The sequence below is a fragment of the Zootoca vivipara genome, chromosome 11 (assembly GCF_965207765.1).
Source record: "Zootoca vivipara chromosome 11, rZooViv2.hap1.1, whole genome shotgun sequence".
Classification (NCBI taxonomy): Eukaryota; Metazoa; Chordata; class Lepidosauria; order Squamata; family Lacertidae; genus Zootoca; species Zootoca vivipara.
Genome location: NC_142594.1, coordinates 51,583,269 through 51,602,368, shown reverse-complemented (window position 1 = coordinate 51,602,368; position 19,100 = coordinate 51,583,269). Strand labels below are relative to the sequence as shown.

The following is a 19,100-nucleotide window of genomic DNA, read 5'->3' as shown; positions in this document are numbered from 1 at the left end:
CAAATCCACACCGTGATCAACTCCCGCCCGGAAACCAATGTCCCCACTGTGGAAGGACGTGTGGATCCAGAATTGGCCTCCACAGTCACTTAGGGACTCATTGTTAAAACTGTGTTTATGGAAGACAATCTTACTCAGCTATGAGGGATCGCCAAAGAAGAAGAAAGGAGGAGGAGGAGGAGGAGGAGGAGGAGGAGGAGGAGGAGGAGGAGGAGGAGAGGTTCTAGGGAGAGTCCCAAGGACCATATAGAGAAGACATCCAGCCCTTAGGCCTGAAATTCTCCACTCTTCTTTTACTCTTCCCTTTGCAATGATACTAAAAAGAACAGCATCTTCTTTTCACTGGCCAGCTATTTTTTTTATTTTTAAACCCTCTCCCTCCCTGATGCCTCAAATTCATTGCTCTTCAGACGGTTCCTTTAGATGCTACACATTGCTCTGGTTTTCGGACCTGATCCCTCTCTAGACAGCACACATAGGCAAAAAAGTAAAAATAAAATAAAGGTGCCTAAGGCTGGTGGCAGATCAGCAACAGGCATTTTTGAAAATGTCAAACCACAGGGTGGGTGGGTATTTTAAAAGGGGGGGGGAACCATCACCACCACCAACAACAAAAAGTAGAACGGAAAGGAAAAGAACGAGAAATGTATTTCTTGATTGGCGTTTGGGAGGGCACATCCCAGAATTCCCAACAGCTGGAACAGAGAGAGAGTTGCCTTCCAAGGATGGGAGAGGAAAGGGCAAAGTCTGAGCTAGTGGCGGGTAATGACGTCTTTAAAGCCCTGCGAAGACACAGTCACGGCTTCTCCCTACCAGAGAAGAATGGCAAACCACGCTGATGGACTTTACCAAAATGGCAAAGCTGACTGAAAAACTCAGGAACCAAGAGGACAAGAACTTTACAAAAGAATGGGAAAAATTTATTGAGTTATTGAGGAGACCACTGTAAGCAGATGGAAACATTGGCAGGATTTTGACTCCACTTGTAGTGTGACAATTACCATGGAAAATATGGACTGATATGATAGAGCATGGGTCGGCAAGGTTTACCTTGCCTGGGCCGGTTCACTCCCGCGGAGATCGCTCCGTGGGCCAGATTGCATCTGCGCAGGTGCGATTTCCGGCGTCTGCGCAGACGCGATTTTCAGCGCCACGGAAGTGAGTCCCCGCTCCCAGTCACCAGTCTAGCTGCTGCATTCTGGATCAGTTGTAGTTTCTGGGTCACCTTCAAAGGTAGCCCCACATAGAGCACATTGCAGTAGCCCAAGTGAGAGATAACCAGAGCATGCACCACTCTGGTGAGACAGTCCACAGGCAGGGAGGGTCTCAGCCTGCGTACCAGATGGAGCTGGTAGACAGCTGTCCTGGAGAAAGAATTGACCTGCGCCTCCATGTACAGCTGTGAGTCCAAAATGACTCCCAGGCTGCGCACCTGGTCTTTCAGGGGCACAGTTACCCCATTCAGGACCAGGGAGTCCTCCACACCTGCCCGCCCCCTGTCCCCCCAAAACAGTACTTCTGTCTTGTCAGGAGTCAACCTCAATCCATCCTCCAACCACCTCCAGACACTCACACAGGACCTTCACCGCCTTCACTGGTTCTGATATGAAAGAGAGGTAGAGCTGGGTATCATCTGCATACTGATGAACACCCAGCCCAAACCTCCTGATGATCTCAACATGAAAACCACAAAATATATAGATAAATAAGAACAGCAGCAAGCCAATAACCCCCTGGACAACACATTTAAAAGGGCGTTGGGTGCCGGAGCATGATACTCTTAATTTCAGGGTTGTGGGTTCGAGTCCTACGTTGGGCAACTTGATGATTCTATGTTCTATGATTCTCCTGTTTGGGGGAAGTCGTGACTGTTTAAATGCTTGGCGTGAATGTGGCCGGAGAGGGGGGGGAAACAAAATCTCTCTTTGCACCACACGCACCTTTAGAAACCTCCCAGCATGGCCTTCTCCCCTCCTAAATCACCTTGTTTTCTAAAGACTGGAGCCCCGAAAGGTCACTTTCTCCTTGCGTGGAAGGCATTGCAATCCTGCGATCACTGATCACACCAAACCAAGTTGAACTGAGGCAGCTTCTCCTGCTCAAAGGCCAGCGACCGCACATCTTTCAGAAGCGTTAGTCAGAAGCTTTGAGTCACAGCATTCTGTCTGGCAAATTTTGGGAGCTGGCAGGATGATGGACAAGCTATCTGCCAAGGAAGCAGCAGCAGCAGGGAGCATTGCTTTTCAAAGAGTGCCCTCTGCTGGACCTCTGGACGTATGACCGTACTGCAGGCGTCCTAAGTCAGAAACGAAAACAGCTCAAACAATCCATCTCCCTCTGCAGGGGAACTCAGGGAAACGTAGCTCTGAGCCTCCTAGCAGCTAACAAGCACCCTTAAGAAAATACAGCTCTCAGAATTTTTCGGGGGAAGCCAGGGCTGTTTAAAGTGTTACCATAGTGCTTTAGATGTATGGCCTGAATCTGACGTATTGATGGTATCTAACACCAGCTAAACTTGCTGACAAAGGTCCGTATAGTTAAAGCTATGGTTTTCCCAGTAGTGATGTATGGAAGTGAGAGCTGGACCATCAAGAAGGCTGATTGCCAAAGAATTGATGCTTTTGAATTATGGTGCTGGAGGAGACTCTTGAGATCAAACCTCTCCATTCTGAAGGAAATCAGCCCTGAGTGCTCCCTGGAAGGACAGATCCTGAAGCGGAAGCTCCAATACTTTGGCCACCTCATGAGAAGAGAAGACTCCCTGGAAAAGACCCTGATGTTGGGAAAGATTGAGGGCACAAGGAGAAGGGGACGACAGAGGACGAGATGGTTGGATAGTGTTCTCGAAGCTACAAACATGAGTTTGACCAAACTGCGGGAGGCAGTGGAAGACAGGAGTGCCTGGCGTGCTATGGTCCAAGGGATCACGAAGAGTCGGACACGACTAAACAACAACAAACTTGCCAAAATGTATAAGACAAGAACTACGGTAATGAGTGCTGGAAATGTAAAGAAAGGGAAGGTAAATTCTACCACATGGGGTGGACTTGTAAAGAGGTAAAGGCTTTCTGGGAAATGATATATAATCAGCTAAAGAATATGTTTAGAAATACTTTTGTGAAAAAAACCAGAAGCCTTTTTTACTGGGTATAGTTGGTGAAGAGATACCAAGGGAAGATAAAAGATTGTTTATGCATGCAACAACTGCGGCAAGAATTCTCTTAGCCCAAAAATGGAAACAACAGGGAGTTCCAATGAAAGAAAAGCGGCAGATGAAATGATGGACTTTGCAGAACTGGAGAAGCTGACGGGAAAAATCCGAAACCAGCGTGATCAAGTATTCCAAAAGGATTGGAGTAAATTCATACGATATCTGAAAGATTACTGGAAGCAATTAACATCACTAGCAGGGTTGTCTGAAGACTTGCAATGAGAAATTTTCTACTTTTCTATATTTACCGGGTATTTAAATTTTGAGCCATTTTGTAATGAGTGTAATTAGAAGTGGAAAACGTACAAAATGCAATGATATAAAGGTTAATTTTGAAAGGCATAAGGCGGGAAGGAAGGAAGTTGACAGGCTCTAAAGAGCCAGGGACGTAAAATGAGTGTTATGATGTGAACGTATATTATAAAATGGAAAATAAATTTTATATATAAATATGAGAGATGTATGGTCTGAATCTTGCCCTTGCTAAATGTTGCAAGGGGAGGATATGGGTGCATCTGAGGCAGTAATCCAATCGGTGACAAGTTTTACCTGTAGCCAATGAGGGAATTCAGACAAGTTGACTTGGAGATTCAATATCAATTGGTTATAGCTCAGAGGCAGAGCCTCTGTTCTGCATGCTAAAAGTCCCTAGTTTGATCCCTGGCATCTCTAGACATGGTTGGAAAATGCCGCCTGTCTGAAACTTCTGTGTTTCAAGGCAGGAAATGTTGGGTTTGGGTCAATGCTTAGTGATCTGTTCAGGGGTGTGGGGTTTGCAGCCAAATCACAAACACACGCTTTGCTAGAGAAGCACAGGGTTAGTACACGGAGAGTTCTTCAACTTCCTAGAGAGGATCCTCTGGGCGCTCCTTTCCCCTGAGCAGGAATTCTGTAACAATGGAGATATACCTTTATACTTCCGTCTGCCTTTGAGGAGTCTCTCTCCATCATGCTTCCAAACTGATCAGGGGGCTCCAGACACACACATCCTATTCTGAAGCCAACTTTTGCATTTTGTACCTGAGGGGTTTTCTGACCTGTATTATATTTGCTGCCTGCACTGAAATGTAAGTAAACTTTTTTTTCCTTACTAAAAACGTGTGGTTCATTCTCTGCAACGGGGGTGAAGCGGGAAGTCAGCAGAGCACAAATAAAAGGGGACCAGGTGTGCAGCCTGGGAGTCATTTTGGACTCACAGCTGTACATGGAGGCACAGGTCAATTCTGTGTCCAGGGCGGCTATCTACCAGCTCCATCTGGTATGCAGACTGAGACCCTACCTGCCCGAAGACTGTCTCACCAGAGTGGTGCATGCTCTAGTTATCTCCCGCTTGGACTACTGCAATGTGCTCTACGTGGGGCTGCCTTTGAAGGTGACCCGGAAACTGCAATTAATCCAGAATGGTGCAGCTAGACTGGTGACTGGGAGCGGCCGCCGAGACCACATAACACCGGTCCTAAGAGACCTACATTGGCTCCCAGTACGTTTCTGAGCACAATTCAAAGTGTTGGTGCTGACCTTTAAAGCCCTAAACGGCCTCGGTCCTATATACCTGAAGGAGCGTCTCCACCCCCATTGGTTCAGCCCGGACACTGAGATCCAGCGCCGAGGGCCTTCTGGTGGTTCCCTCACTGCGAGAAGCAAAGCTACAGGGAACCAGGCAGAGGGCCTTCTCGGTAGTGGCGCCCGCCCTGTGGAACGCCCTTCCATCGGAGGTCAGGGAGAAGAACAACTACCTGACATTTAGAAAATACCTAAAGGCAGCCCTGTTTAGGGAAGTTTTTAATCTGTGATATTTTAATGTATTTTTGTATTTGTTGGAAGCAGGGTGGATAAAAATCAATGATTTTTTAAAAAAATCAAAAAAATCGGATTTTTTTTATTGATTTAAATCGGATTTTTTTGATTTAAATCGGATTTTTTTTATTTAAATCAATTTTTTTGCTTTAAATTGGATTTTTTTAAATAAAATGCTTTTTGAGGAAAGAATATTACCATCCAAAGGTTATTCCATCATGAAATAAAGATTAGTTTTTTTAATTATGTAGTATAAGGTTGTATATGTTTAATTTATGGGGTAAATAAATTCCATTAATCCATTCACCTCTTCCAGAGGTTTTTGTAAGATTATTGGGCAGTTTCTCTGCCTACAAGATATTATCACAGGTGCTTGGTTTACTTTTGCAGTTCTCAAAACTGAATTTGACTCAACAGAGATCACATGCCTCTTCTTCACAGCAAAAATGTTATAACATGAACAGAGTTGAGAAAAAGACCTTAATCCTATCGTTCTACAAACCTATGAATACAGAAGCAACCCCTTCAGTGCTAAGTTTCAAGAAGTTCAGTGAATAGAATAGAAACAATATTTTTCTGATTGTTTGGACAGTATTTAAGTTTTTCATGTGTAGGCTGGGCTGACAGTCTAAGTTTCTTAAAATATATATATTTTGTTTTTGTTTAGCCAAATTAGTTAACAAACATGGATGTTTGTTTAAGCAAATAACATTTGCTGAAATGTTATTGTTTCAGTTGAATAAATCTATTTAAATTGTTATTATTAAGGTAATGATTATTTTTCTCCTTCCTAAGTACAACAGTAAAGTTGTCCAAATATGAATGATTAACCTATTAAACTGGGGATAAAAAAACTAATATGAAAAGTTGTTATTCTAAAAATCTTCATCTACTTGCATAATAAAGTTATACCAGCAAGAATTAGTCTTTATGATTTAAATCAACTATGATTTAAATCAAGCCTTACTGACTAGTGATTTAAATCGTGATTTAAATCGTGATTTAAATCGTGATTTAAATCAGTTTGATTTAAATCAAATCCACCCTGGTTGGAAGCCACCCAGAGTGGCGGGGGAAACCCAGTCAAATGGGTGGGATATGTATAAATAAATAAATAAATAAATAAATAATAAGGTGCAATTGCCTTATTCCTAAGCTTTAGTGAGCTGAAAAATGTACAAATGTTTTCTCTGCTAGAAAGGTTATGCAGTTCACTTCCTTCTGTATTTCTTCCACGCATGTGGGGTAGGAGGTTTAAATTTAATCTACAGATTTAATCCTCAATCCATCTCCTACAAGGGGAAGGGTTGCCTCTCAGTGGTGGAGCATCTGCTTTGAATGCAGAACATCCAAGTCTCCGTGCCCGGCCTCTCGGCACAAAGCAGCTTCTAATGTCCAGTAACAATTACACAAGCTATTCTGGTTCAAATTCCAAAGAAATGACCAGCCTCTCAACCTGGCGCCCTCCAGATGTTGTAGCTCATCAGCCCCAAACAGTCAATCGTCTGGGATGGTGGAAGCTGCTGTCGAACAATATCTGGATGGCGACAGATTGGATAAGGCTGAGCCAAAAAGTTCTCTTCCAACCAAGGAAGGGAACCTTTCTTTTGGTTATCAGAGTATTATAGAATTGTAGAGTTTGAAGGGATCATGAGGATCATCTTTTCTAACCCCCTGCAATGCAGGAATCTCTTTGCCCAATGTGGGGCTCGAAGCCACAACCCTGAGATTAAGAGTCTTACCGGCTGAGCTATCCTAACCTACCGAAAAATATTTACAAACAAGTGTGTGAATAAACGACTGGGCGTCGTTCTAAATACTATGTCAAATCTTGATCCTACCTGAAGCCTGTATTTTGAGGTTCGCTCTTTTGTGTGGATCTCGCTGTCTTCTCATGGTCAGCTCCCATCTGCTTTGGAAAAAAGCTCGAGCGGTGGCTTCCCTTATTCGTCTCCGCAGGGTACAGGGGCGCAACTTTCCTTTCTTCAACCGAGCGTCTTTCGGACATCAGTTTGGCGAATGGGCCTTCTATGCTTTTGGCTGAATTTTTTGCCGCTTCCCCGCCTGCATTTGTGTACGGGCCAGTCAGGATCGTGGAGGAATAGTCCTTGGTTACGTCGATGGAACAGCCAAGGTGTGGAGAAAAGAGATTTGCAGATGGCCTGGAGATTCCTGCACATTGCGGATCCCCCATTGGCGCGGCGAAACGGTCCCCGGTTCCGTTTTCTTCTCCGGGTTGCGCTGTTCTCTGGATTCCAGATGGTTGCTTTGTGCGCCGTCTTTTCAAGGAGTCCTGAAATAAATTGTAGAGAGAGGAGAGCGGCGGTAGAGCACGAGGCTTTCGATTTCAGGGTTAAGGGTTCGAGACCCATGTTGGGTGAATGATTGCAGGGGGTTGGGCTAGATGACCCCCGGGAACCCTTCCGACGCTACAATTCCATAGGCCTTGATGTACCAAAGCACCCTAAAGCTGCATGTCTTTAGAATAAAATGAGAATATACACATTGTGGTGTTTTTTTATGACAAAGGGGTACCCGACCTCCGCTTGTCCTTTTCTTCTGTACAAGAGACATTGATAGCTCGGCTCCTCAAAACATCTAAAAGTGGCCCTAGGATGAGCCACACATGATGGCTAAGAATCAAAGAACTGTAGAGCTGGAAGGGGCACAGAGGGTCATCTAGCCCAACCCCCTGCAATGGAGGAATCTCAACACACGGTCCCCCATCCAGTTTGAAACCATGTCAGACCCTGCTTTGCATTGCAAATGTGCAGTTTAATTGCCGCGCCATAGGGATCAGGATGGTAGAATCTGCCTTACATTGAGCCAGATTCTGGGTCCATGTAGCCCAGAACAGGTGGTTTCTCTTCAGGGCAAAATGGGGCACTGCTCTTCTCCCACCCAGGGTCCACACTCTTCCTGCCACCCCAACATAATGAGCCACATAATCATCAATTGGATCACTCAGTCTGTCTCTGGTGGCCAATCAGCTGCAAGTCTGCAAACAAATGCACCCAATGAGCAGTCACTATGTGTTGCTAGGCCCCACCCCCTTGTCTCCCGGTGAAAGCTATTTTGCCCCAAACAATTACTTTCCCTCTGAGAGAAAGCCTGGGTAGGTCACTGGAACCCAGATCTCCTCCATTAGAAGCACACACAACCCCCCCCCCAACTCAGGAGTCTTTTGGGACCCAACAGGTAGCATAGAGGTAAGGTAAAGGTAAAGGGACCTGAAGGAGCGTCTCCACCTCCATCGTTCTGCCCAGACACTGAGGTCCAGCACCAAGGGCCTTCTGGCGGTTCCCTCGTTGCGAGAAGCCAAGTTGCAGGGAACTAGGCAGAGGGCCTTCTCGGTGGTGGCGCCTGCCCTGTGGAACGCCCTCCCAACAGATGTCAAAGAGGAAAACAACTACCAGACTTTTAGAAGACATCTGAAGGCAGCCCTGTTCAGGGAGGCTTTTAATGTTTAATAGATTATTGTGTTTTATTTTTCTGTTGGAAGCCGCCCAGAGTGGCTGGGGAAACCCAGCCAGATGGGTGGGGTATAAATAATAAATTATTATTATTATTATTATTGACCATTAGGGTCCATTTGCAGACGACTCTGGGGTTGCGGCGCTCATCTCGCTTTACTGGCCGAGGGAGCCGGCGTACAGCTTCCGGGTCATGTGGCCAGCATGGCAAAGCCGCTTCTGGCGAAACCAGAGCAGCACATAGAGGTAGAGCTGTCCTAATCAACAAACCATTTGCTGCCTTTTAAAAGATGTGGCTTTTATCCTTCCACAGAGACTGGTCACCGCACTTTGGCACTTCAGGCCACCCTCATTCAGGTGACTTTTGCGACTGCCTTGGAAAGGGTCCATGGCTCAGGGGTAGAACATCTGCTTTATCTAAAGAAGGATCAGGGCCGTCTTAAGCATGCCCGGCGCCCTGGCGCCGTGGTGCGACAGATCCCTCCGGCGCCCTGCCCCATTCCCCAGCGCGGCGGGCGGGCGCAGCTGCACTGCGCTACCCAGCCTATCGTAGGGCCGGCCCTGGGCCAGGGGGCGCTGCCCGCCCCCTGTTGCGACGCCCCTGCGCGTGGCGGAGGTGGCCTCAGGCCCGCGCGCCTCCGGAGAGCAGCCTGAAGCCGCTGAACAGCGGAGGCACACCTGGGGCAGTCTCAGCCGCGCCTCTCAGCGGGCGCAGCGGTGCCCCTGGTGGCCTGGCGCCCTGCGCCACCGGGGGCAGGCCTAGAGCCGGCCCTGAGAAGGATTCACCCCCAGCATCGGCAGGTAGGGTTGGGAATGTATATCCCAGGTCTGAAACCCTGGAGAGTCGCTGCCGCTCAGTGTAGACAATATGGAGCTACGTGGACCAACAATAAGGCAGCTTTCCTGGTCTCTGCTGCGTCAGAGGTGGAAGAGCTGTTGGACCCCAGATCTCATCTAGGGGCGGGCGATATATGGAGATGTCATCCAAAGGGGTTTGAAGCCCCTATCGTGATATTGGCTGCATAATTTATGACCTGGCAATATATCACGAATCGTGTGTGTGTGTGTGTGTGTGTGTGTGTGTGCTATGCAAAAATCACAATGCGGGAAAACCATTAAGCCAGCCAATGCCTCTACATAGCTCCATTCTTATCTCAGACATCGTGATATACTGTATTGGTATATCAATATATTGGTATATCACAATCTTTAGCTGGTACAAAGTTGAAAATCAGCTCCATCCTTATTTCAGACATAATGATATATCACTATATCACAATTTTCAGCTGGTACGAAGTTGAAAATAGGCTCTATCCTTATTTCAGACATCACAATATATTGGTATATTGTGATGTTTAGCAGGTACAAAGTTGAAAACCAGCTCTATCCTTATTTTAGACATCGTGATATATCAGTAATCACGATGTTTAGCAGGTACGCTGTTGAAAACCAGCTCTATCCTTATTTTAGACATCGTGATATATCAGTAATCACGATGTTTAGCAGGTACGAGGTTGAAAACCAGCTCTATCCTTATTTTAGACATCGTGATATATCAGTAATCACGATGTTTAGCAGGTACGAGGTTGAAAACCAGCTCTATTCTTATTTCAAACATCGTGATATATTGGTTTATTGCGTTGTTTAGCAGGTATGAAGTTGAAAACCAGCTCTATCTTTATTTCAGACATGGTGATATATCAGTATATCACAATGTTTAGCTGGTTGTTGAAAACCAGATATCTATGTTGAAAACCAGATATCGCCCAGCTCTCATCAGCTCTAGGCAGCATGGCCTATCACTAGGGATGGTGGGAGTGGAAACCCAGCAACCAGGGGCACACAGATCTCTCCATTCCTGCACTGCTCAAGGCTTTTAACTGGAAATGTCAGGATTTGAACCTGGAACCTTCTGAAGGCAAAGCAGCTGCGCTACCAGTAAGTGACGTCTCCTGCTTACTCGGAATTCAACAAATGAATTGGCTCAGCGTCACAGATGACTTTGGAAAAACCGAAAGGGGGACCCAAGTGCGAAATCAGCACGTTCCCCACTGGCAATTCCCAGCAACTGGTTATTCAGAGGCAAGCTGTCAAAGCAGCATTCTGGAGCAGCTAGACTAGCCGCTATTTGTGTGGCCACAAATGTGTGGATTTTTTTTTAGAAGGCCTTTTGGGGTCAGATTGGCAAATAGGTCCATTTGGTTTCTCTCATTTCCTCACTCTTCAAGCCTTACGTTCACTTCTCGACATATCTACATCAGTTTGCACTGCTGTTTAAAAAGGGAAAATGCAGCAGCGATTTTGTATGAATTTATTCTACGACACACACTTCCTATGCCATTCTGCCTAATATACACATTTCTACAGAGCTATTTCCCTCAATATAATTCATTCTTGGAGATTATTCACACCAATGTATGCAGAACATATATGCACACTATAAAACGACTTTGCCAAATTCAAAGCAGTGGAAATTTTCGAAGGAGGGCTGTTTTCTACAGTTCCCATATTGTTTCAGGAAGTACAAATTTGGTACTCTTTTAAATATCAGCTGAATTTAATTTCTCCCTAGTCTGGGGAGCCCAGCTAAGGCAGTCCCTGTCTTCAGGTTCTGAGGAAACTACCAACGACCTGAGACGACACTGGGGTTTTATTTTTTGCTATGTTTCAATATTTTTTCCCAATGTTTGGGTTTCCTTGTTCTGTTTTAATATTTTAAATTGCAAAAAAAAAATCCTGGGCTGCCTTGTCAGAAAGATGGTATAGAAGTGCAATAAATAACATTATTTATTGTTTTATAATAATAAAAATAACAAAATGCTTAGAATGAGAGCAAAGAACCTCTGGAGAGCTGACTGGGGGGGCCGCCATCGTTCCTCTGCCAAATGGACCACCGCGCCTGGCTTGGGGTTGCTCCCTCGTGGCATTCGAAGACAACTCAGGTGTCCTCAAGGCCTCGTAGTGATGGCTCGCTGGCTTCTCTCCCTCAGAAGGTGAGGTACTCTCGAATGCCGTCCCAGCCTTGCACTTTTCGCTTTTCCTCTGCAGGTCTCGCTTGGGGATTATTTCCCCATCGATCTTGTAGCTGCAATGACACAGACGCAAGGAATTCTGTCATTTAGACCGCCTGAATGATTTTCATGGACCACTGATGGTTCTACAGACCAGTGTACAGGAACAAGTGAAGATCACCAGGGTTGAAGCAACAATTCTTCAACATCAACCTTGTTGGACTGGTCATGTTGTACGGATGCCTGATGATCGTCTTCCAAAGCAACTACTCTATTCCGAACTTAAAAAATGGAAAGCGTAACGCTGGTGGTCAACAAAAGAGGTTTAAAGACAGTCTCAAGGCAAATCTAAAAAAAAAAAAGGAGTATAAACACCACCAATTGAGAAACACTTTCCTGCGAGAGCTCCAATTGGAGAACAGCCTTCACCAAAGGTGAAGAGAGCCTGGGGAAGAGAAGGTTAAGGGGTGATATGATAGCCATGTTCAAATATATAAAAGGATGTCATATAGAAGAGGGTGAAAGGTTGTTTTCTGCTGCTCCAGAGAAGCGGACACGGAGCAACGGATTCAAACTACAAGAAAGAAGATTCCACCTAAACATTAGGAAGAACTTCCTGACAGTAAGAGCTGTTCGGCAGTGGAACTTGCTACCAAGGAGTGTGGTGGAGTCTCCTTCTTTGGAGGTATTTTAGCAGAGGCTTGACAGGCATATGTCAAGAATGCTTTGATGGTGTTTCCTGCTTGGCAGGGGGTTGGACTGGATGGCCCTTGGGGTCTCTTCCAACTCTATGATTCTAAAGGTGTCATGGGCTTTGAAGACACTCGAACTCAGGATGCAAGGGAGAAACGTGCCAAGAGGAAGGCACGCTTGGCAAATCCACACCGTGATCAACTCCCAGCCAGAAACCAATGTCCCCACTGTGGAAGGACGTGTGGATCCAGAATTGGCCTCCACAGTCACTTATGGACTCACTGTTAAAACTGTTTTTATGGAAGACAATCCTACTTGGCTACGAGGGATCGCCAAAGTACAGACCACAGTATGGGAACTGCTGCCTGGAGAGCTATGGAGTCGAATAGAAGCACACTTTGGTTTAGGAACTCTGTCTTATGGTTTAAGCAGGCATGAATGTCATGTAAGCGAGCTTTCTCTCTTCTATTGATCAGGCTTAGACGCATAAATAAAACCATAATATGACAAAGGAGCCACCAGTGACCTTGCTTCCAAGGAAACCAAGCCCTCTGGGATCTCTTACTATTCAGAGATCGGGGTGTGCATAGCACTTTATTAATAGGAAGGCAACAACAGTATATTGTGTTGTTGAGCTGGGGATATATCAAGATGTTGAAAACCATCCTAAATCCTGACAAGACAGAAGTACTGTTTGTGGGGGACAGGAGGCGGGCAGAACTCCCTGGTCCTGAATGGGGTAACTGTGCCCCTGAAGGACCAGGTGCGCAGCCTGGGAGTCATTCTGGACTCACAGCTGTCCATGGAGGCGCAGGTCAATTCTGTGTCCAGCGCAGCTATCTACCAGCTCCATCTGGTACACATGCTCTAGTTATCTCCCGCAATGCGCTCTATGTGGGGCTACCTTTGAAGGTGACTCGGAGACTGCAACTTATCCAGAATGTGGCAGTTAAGACTTGTGACTGGGAGTAGCTCCCAGGACCATATAACACCGGTCCTAAAGTATCTTCACATTTTCAAGCACAATTGGTGCTGACCTTTCAAGCCCGAAACAGCCTCGGCCCAGTATACCTGAAGGAGCGTCTCCACCCCCATCAATCAGCCTGGACACTGAGGTCCAGCTCCAAGGGCCTTCTGGCGGTTCCCTCCCTGTGAGAAGTAAGTTTACAGGGAACCAGACAGAGGGCCTTCTCGGTAGTGGCACCTGCCCGGTGGAACACCCCCCCATCAGATGTCAGGGAGATAAAGAACTACACAAGTTTTAGAAGACATCTGAAGGCAGCCCTATATTGGGAAGTTCTTCATGTTTGACCTTTTATTATGTTTCTATATGTGCTGTAAGCTGCCCAGAGTGGCTGGGGAAACCCAGTCAGATGGGCGACGTATAAATAATAAAATTATTATTATTATGACTATTTATTATTAACTAGATACCACCATCAACATCAAAAAAACCAAGATCATGGCCACTGGTCTCATCACCTCCTGGCAAATAGAAGGAGAAGAAATGGAGGCAGTGAGAGATTTTACTTTCTTGGGCTCCTTGATCACTGCAGATGGTGACAGCAGTCACGAAATTAAAAGACGCTTGCTTCTTGGGAGAAAAGCAATGACAAACCTAGACAGCATCTTAAAAAGCAGAGACATCACCTTGCCTACAAAGGTCCATATAGTTAAAGCTATGGTTTTCCTAGTAGTGATGTATGGACGTGAGAGCTGGACCATAAAGAAGGCTGATCGCCGAAGAATTGATGCTTTTGAATTATAGTGCTGGAGAAGACTCTTGAGAGTCCCATGGACTGCAAGAAGATCAAATCTATCCGTTCTGAAGGAAATCAGCCCTGAGTGCTCACTGGATCCTGAAGCTGAGGCTTCAATACTCTTGAGAAGAGAAGACTCCCTGGAAAAGACCCTGATGCTTGGAAAGATGGGAGGGCCCAAGGAGAAGGGGACGACAGAGGACAAGATGGTTGGACAGTGTTCTCGAAGCCACCAACATGAGTCTGACCAAGCTGCGGGAGGCAGTGGAAGACAGGAGTGCCTGGCGTGCTCTGGTCCATGGGGTCACAAAGAGTCGGACATGACTAAACGACTAAACAACCACAACAAGATACCACCCAGCCCTAGTTATGTGGCACATGTAGGAGTGCCAATTGCACCGAAGTGGTCAAGCAGGCGTATTTGGGTGAGGCGATCTCGCAAGTCCTGAGTTTCTAAGGGCTTTAAATACTATCCATAGGTTCCTGAAGCTCGTCTGGTAGCCAATTGGCAACTGGAGCAGACCTCTGAGTCCAGACATTATAGGCGGGCAAGGCCTCACTCCTGTCAGCAATTGTGCTGCAGCATTTGTGCCTCGGTTGCGTGAGCAAAGGATGGAGAGAGAGGTGTTCGGATGTAGAAACCCCTGACCTTCCTGTGACTGGAATCACCTGTACAAAGGTCAGAGTCACATCCATTGCTCCACCCACTAGCCAACCTGGCCCCGCCCAACACTGGCATGTGGTCCCTAGAAGGATGTCCTAAAGGAACATGCAGCCTCCCAGAGATGAAAAACGCTCTCCACTTCTGAGTTACACCAAGAAGATTCATCTGTAGCGACAATACCGGCCCAAGAAAGTGGATTTAGAATTGAAGCGCTTATTCATACCTGTAGGTCTCGGTTTTGCTTTTTTCAGGCCCAGTTTGCAAGTGGGTGTCTTCATCGGAGAGATAATTCTTCAGGACAGAGTCCTCTGTACACCTGGGCTGGGGGAGTTTCTTCCGTGGGGCTGGCGGGCTCCCCTTAACGCCCTTGGAGCCGCTCGTACGCTCCAGAAAATAGCTGGCCATGACTTCAAGGAGGGTTTTCAGGGGATTCTCCCTTGCCTGCAACAGAAGAGCTTGGCTGGTTAGAGAAAACCTCTGTCTTTCATTGAACCATTAACTGAGATATGTACACAAAGGGACAGAGGACGCTGCTTCAGACCACCAGTTCATCAAGCTCAATATTGTCTACACGGACTGGCAGGGGCCCTCCAGCTTTCTATAGCAGGCTCTCTCTCTCCAACTGCTACTGGCGGATACTGGGATTGAACCTGGGAATGTCTGCATTCAGGGCAGGTGCTTTGCCACTGAGCTATGGAGAAAACGCAGGATGGGTGTGTCGTAAAAGAACAGCAGGCTGGTGAATAAGCCATTCACAAAGGAGAACTGGGAGGAGGAGGAGGAGGAGGAGGAGGAGGGGAATAAACGAAGAAGAAGAAGAAGAAGAAGAAGAAGAAGAAGAAGAAGAAGAAGAAGAAGAAGAATTTATATGCTACTCATCTGACATTCTGGGCTCTGTAGTTTATCCCTCTTAGAACTACAAATCTCAGTAACCCTTAGCAAACTACAGTGCCCACAATTCTTTTGAGGGAAAGAACGGGCTTTTGCGCACATTCATCTCTTAACTGCAGTCTGCACTTGAATTGGATTTGAGATTTTTTGCAAACACTCACTTTCCATTTGGGGGCTAACGAAACACGGGCCGCAGTTGTTGCATACATAAATAACCTTTTCTGACACCTAGGAATTCAGTCTGGGTTATCCTCAATAAAAAGGACTCTGGTTTGTGTGTTTTTTTGGAAATGTATTTTAAACATTTTTTTTCAACTCATTTTAAATCGTTTCCCAATACACTTTTACCTTTTTTACATGTCCAGCGAGTTCCGTAGTTTATCTATGGAACGGCTGGCCTCATCTCCACCCGCTCCCAGGTTTCAGAACGATCCGGGGAATTTTGTACATAGGATTCACCTTCTCACCTTGTTTTGTTTGCACAAAGACTGGAGGTTCAAGACATTTCGCAGCTCGTTTCTGTTGCTGATGCTGAGAGCTGTTCGAGGCAACTCTTCGTCCATCACAACGATGGTTTTCTTCAGGCACTGCGGAGGGAAGAGAGAGGACGGACGTGGCGCTGTGCAGGATTGGTACCTCTTCCCATCCTGTCTTAACAGTTCATGACAACTGGTCTACAAAGTTCCTACAAAAAAACACTATCCAGTGAAGTAAGCATAACTGCACATGGGGGATGTACATAAAGCAAAGGTTGCCAACCTTTTGGGACCTGTGGGCAGATTTTGAGTTTTGGAAGCAGGGTGGATTTGATTTAAATCAAATCGATTTAAATCACGATTTAGATCAGGCATCCCCAAACTGTAGCCCTCCAGATGTTTTGGCCTACAACGCCCATGATCCCTAGCTAACAGGACCAGTGGTCAGAGAAGATGGGAATTGTACTCCAAAACATCTGGAGGGCCGAAGTTTGGGGATGCCTGATTTAGATCACTAGTCAATAAGACTTGATTTAAATCACTAGTCAGAAAGACGATTTAAATCATTTGTTTTACAGAAAGACTCATTCTTGCTGGTATAGTCTTAATATTTACAACCAGATGAAGGTTTTGGTTTTGGAATAATAAATTTTCAGAGTAGTTTTTAGAGTTATATCAAAAGTTACTGATTTGGTTATACTTTTAGAAATAGACGGGTATGAAATCATTGTGAGGTTTAATAAGTTAACTGTTTATATTTGGACAACTTTTCTGCTGCACTTTATTGGAAGGAGAAAAATAATCATTTCCTTAATAACCATTTAAACAATTTATTTAACTAAAGCAATAAAATTATAGCATAGGTATCCATGTTCGTTAACTGATGTGGTTAAATGTGTGTGACTGAGTTTTAGCACACAAGAAAAACTTAAAACAAATCCCTATTTCCTAATCAATAGCATTTGGACTACAATGTAACTTAAATATAAAACGATCTTTAGAAAGATTTTTTTCCTCCCAAAGCGTTTTATTTATGGTCTCAGCAATAAGATTAGCTGCTTTGCAAGCCTGCTGGCAAAACCATTTCCCCCAGACTTCAATTTCTTTAAAACTGACATTATGGCAGAGGACAAAACTGTATTGTAACTTTTGACATATATTTTTAAACTATTTTAAAAAGTTATATGATTTCATTTGCATTGAACCAGTTCTTCTGTTTGTTTGTCTGCTCCCTCCCCCCCGACCGCCACAAGTTGCAATTTATTTATTTATTGAGCTTGCAAGCTGCCCCTGATAATATGAACTGGCGGCCAAGCATGTAAATAAATACTTAAACAAACAAACAAACGATGCAGAAGCTTGGGCTAGATGAATCGCTTCCAAGACGGCAATTCTATGATTCCGTGAAACTAACAAACAGATAAATAACCCAGGCTTAAATTAGATGTGTGAAATGGATATGGGTCACAAAAGCAGGCATGCATTTTTAATTTGGAAATTCCTTCTCTGTCTTTTTCTCATCGACTCTGCAGCTTTTAATGGATAAAAAGCTAGAAGCGGCCAAACAGATGGCTTTTAATAGCACCTCCTACCGGGGAGCTCTCAATCCCTTCCCTCCCCTCCATTATTATTTTTTTTTAAAAAAAGTTATTTTTAAACAGAATAATCACTAGCACAGCTTCATTGCTCGGCAGAAGCACCGTACTTTTTTTCTCTTCAGTACACATCTGTTCAACGCAATCTACTCTCTGTTTTAATATCTGAGCATCCTTTTCCTATCAAATTGGGTGGAAAACTCATGTTTCTGCTTCCGCGTTCATGGCAATCTAAGTGCATTCTGGGAGATGTAGTCCTCGTGGTGGGTGGCAGGGAGCTTGTTGTTGCAGCCTGAATCAAAGTCATTCTCATATATGTGTATATATATGTACACACACACACACGCAAGCATTAATTTCCCCAGCAAAATCTGGGGAAAGCAGAAGGAACGTTTTAAGCTTAACAAAATGCATTGCTTTTTTTTCCCCTTCCCAAAGGATCGTAAAACGCGCATGCACTGCTCTCCAAGGCAGACCGCAAAGCTCTTTATTTTTCTTATTCTTTACCTTTTTGCTGAGAAATTCTCTCACCAAGGATGCAGCCACCTCTTCCAGGAAAGAGGCTTCCATTGCACAATTCCCGGAGCATGCAAAAAAAAGAGGGAGATTTGCGTGTGCTGGCTCAGTTTAAGGACAGGGAGAGGGAGAAAGCGAGAAAGCCTTTGTTTTGTGCGCCTGGCGAACTGCTGCTCCTGCACTGCTTTCCGGTCTCCAGCTGCAGCAGCCCGGCTGTTGCGTTGCCGTTGGCAAGTTGCCGTGGCGATGGAATCCTGGCCGGGAGAGCGTTCGCAGCGCCCCCTGCCGCTCCTGCGGGGGCAATGCGAGGCAACTCACCTGGGCGCGCACAGGTAAGCGCGCGAGGCAAGGTGTTCAGGGCGCCGGGCACTTCGGAGGGACCCAGCCAGTGCCGGATTTACTTATAAAGCTAAACAAGCTATAGCTTAGGGCCCCAAGTGGGCCCCCCCCAAAAAAAAAATAAAGGAGAAAAAAAACTGGATGTACATTTTCAAAATATAAGATAAAAAACAAATAAAATACACCGTACATACAGCAACAGTGTTTTGTGTTGTGTAGGCTCCTGTGATGTAAGTCATGGGCCCCGCCTGCTAGCCTGCTCCCTAAAATATCACTGGGTTGCTCATTTATACCGGTATATATAGGGTGCCTACATTCTGCTATTTATAATTATTAGTAGTTTGCATCATATATTTACACCTATTATTAATATTTCATGTTATAGCAAGTTTCTAGAGACTAGGTTATGAGTAAATTGGGTTTCTAAAGGAACTTTTGACATTGCCAAATGTCAAGGTGTTTGCATTATTAAGTTTGTTATGAATAAAAAAATCATTTTAAGTTAGAGCTTAATAATTAGTCCAGGGGTCCTTTACCTCTTTACCTCTGCTATGCCGCATCCTTGAGTGATCTGGAATGTGTCCTTCAACTCCGAGATTGGGACTAATGAGCTGCTCTGCAAAGGTGGAATAGGCACTCATTGCCCTGCCCACTTTTTTTACCCTGACCACGCC

At 45.3% G+C, this 19,100-nt stretch overlaps 1 protein-coding gene across 2 annotated transcripts in view; it reads right to left on the bottom strand.

Annotated features, from left to right (window-relative positions):
• Nucleotides 1-18,316, bottom strand: part of MINDY4 (MINDY lysine 48 deubiquitinase 4) — an 87,457-nt gene extending 69,141 nt beyond the window's left edge. The window contains exons 1-5 of one of the 2 annotated variants that reach the window (XM_088653935.1): nt 18,079-18,316; nt 15,968-16,185; nt 14,833-15,050; nt 11,323-11,566; nt 6,850-7,301 (exon numbers count right to left, since the gene is read on the bottom strand). In XM_088653935.1, the coding sequence (XP_088510061.1) occupies nt 6,850-7,301; nt 11,323-11,566; nt 14,833-15,050; nt 15,968-16,063 (1,010 nt within the window). In that variant the 5' untranslated portion in view covers nt 16,064-16,185; nt 18,079-18,316. The remainder of the gene's footprint in view (nt 1-6,849; nt 7,302-11,322; nt 11,567-14,832; nt 15,051-15,967; nt 16,186-18,078) is intronic. The other variant, XM_060280935.2, reaches the window with a different exon arrangement.
• Between the last annotated feature and the right edge of the window lie 784 nt (nt 18,317-19,100).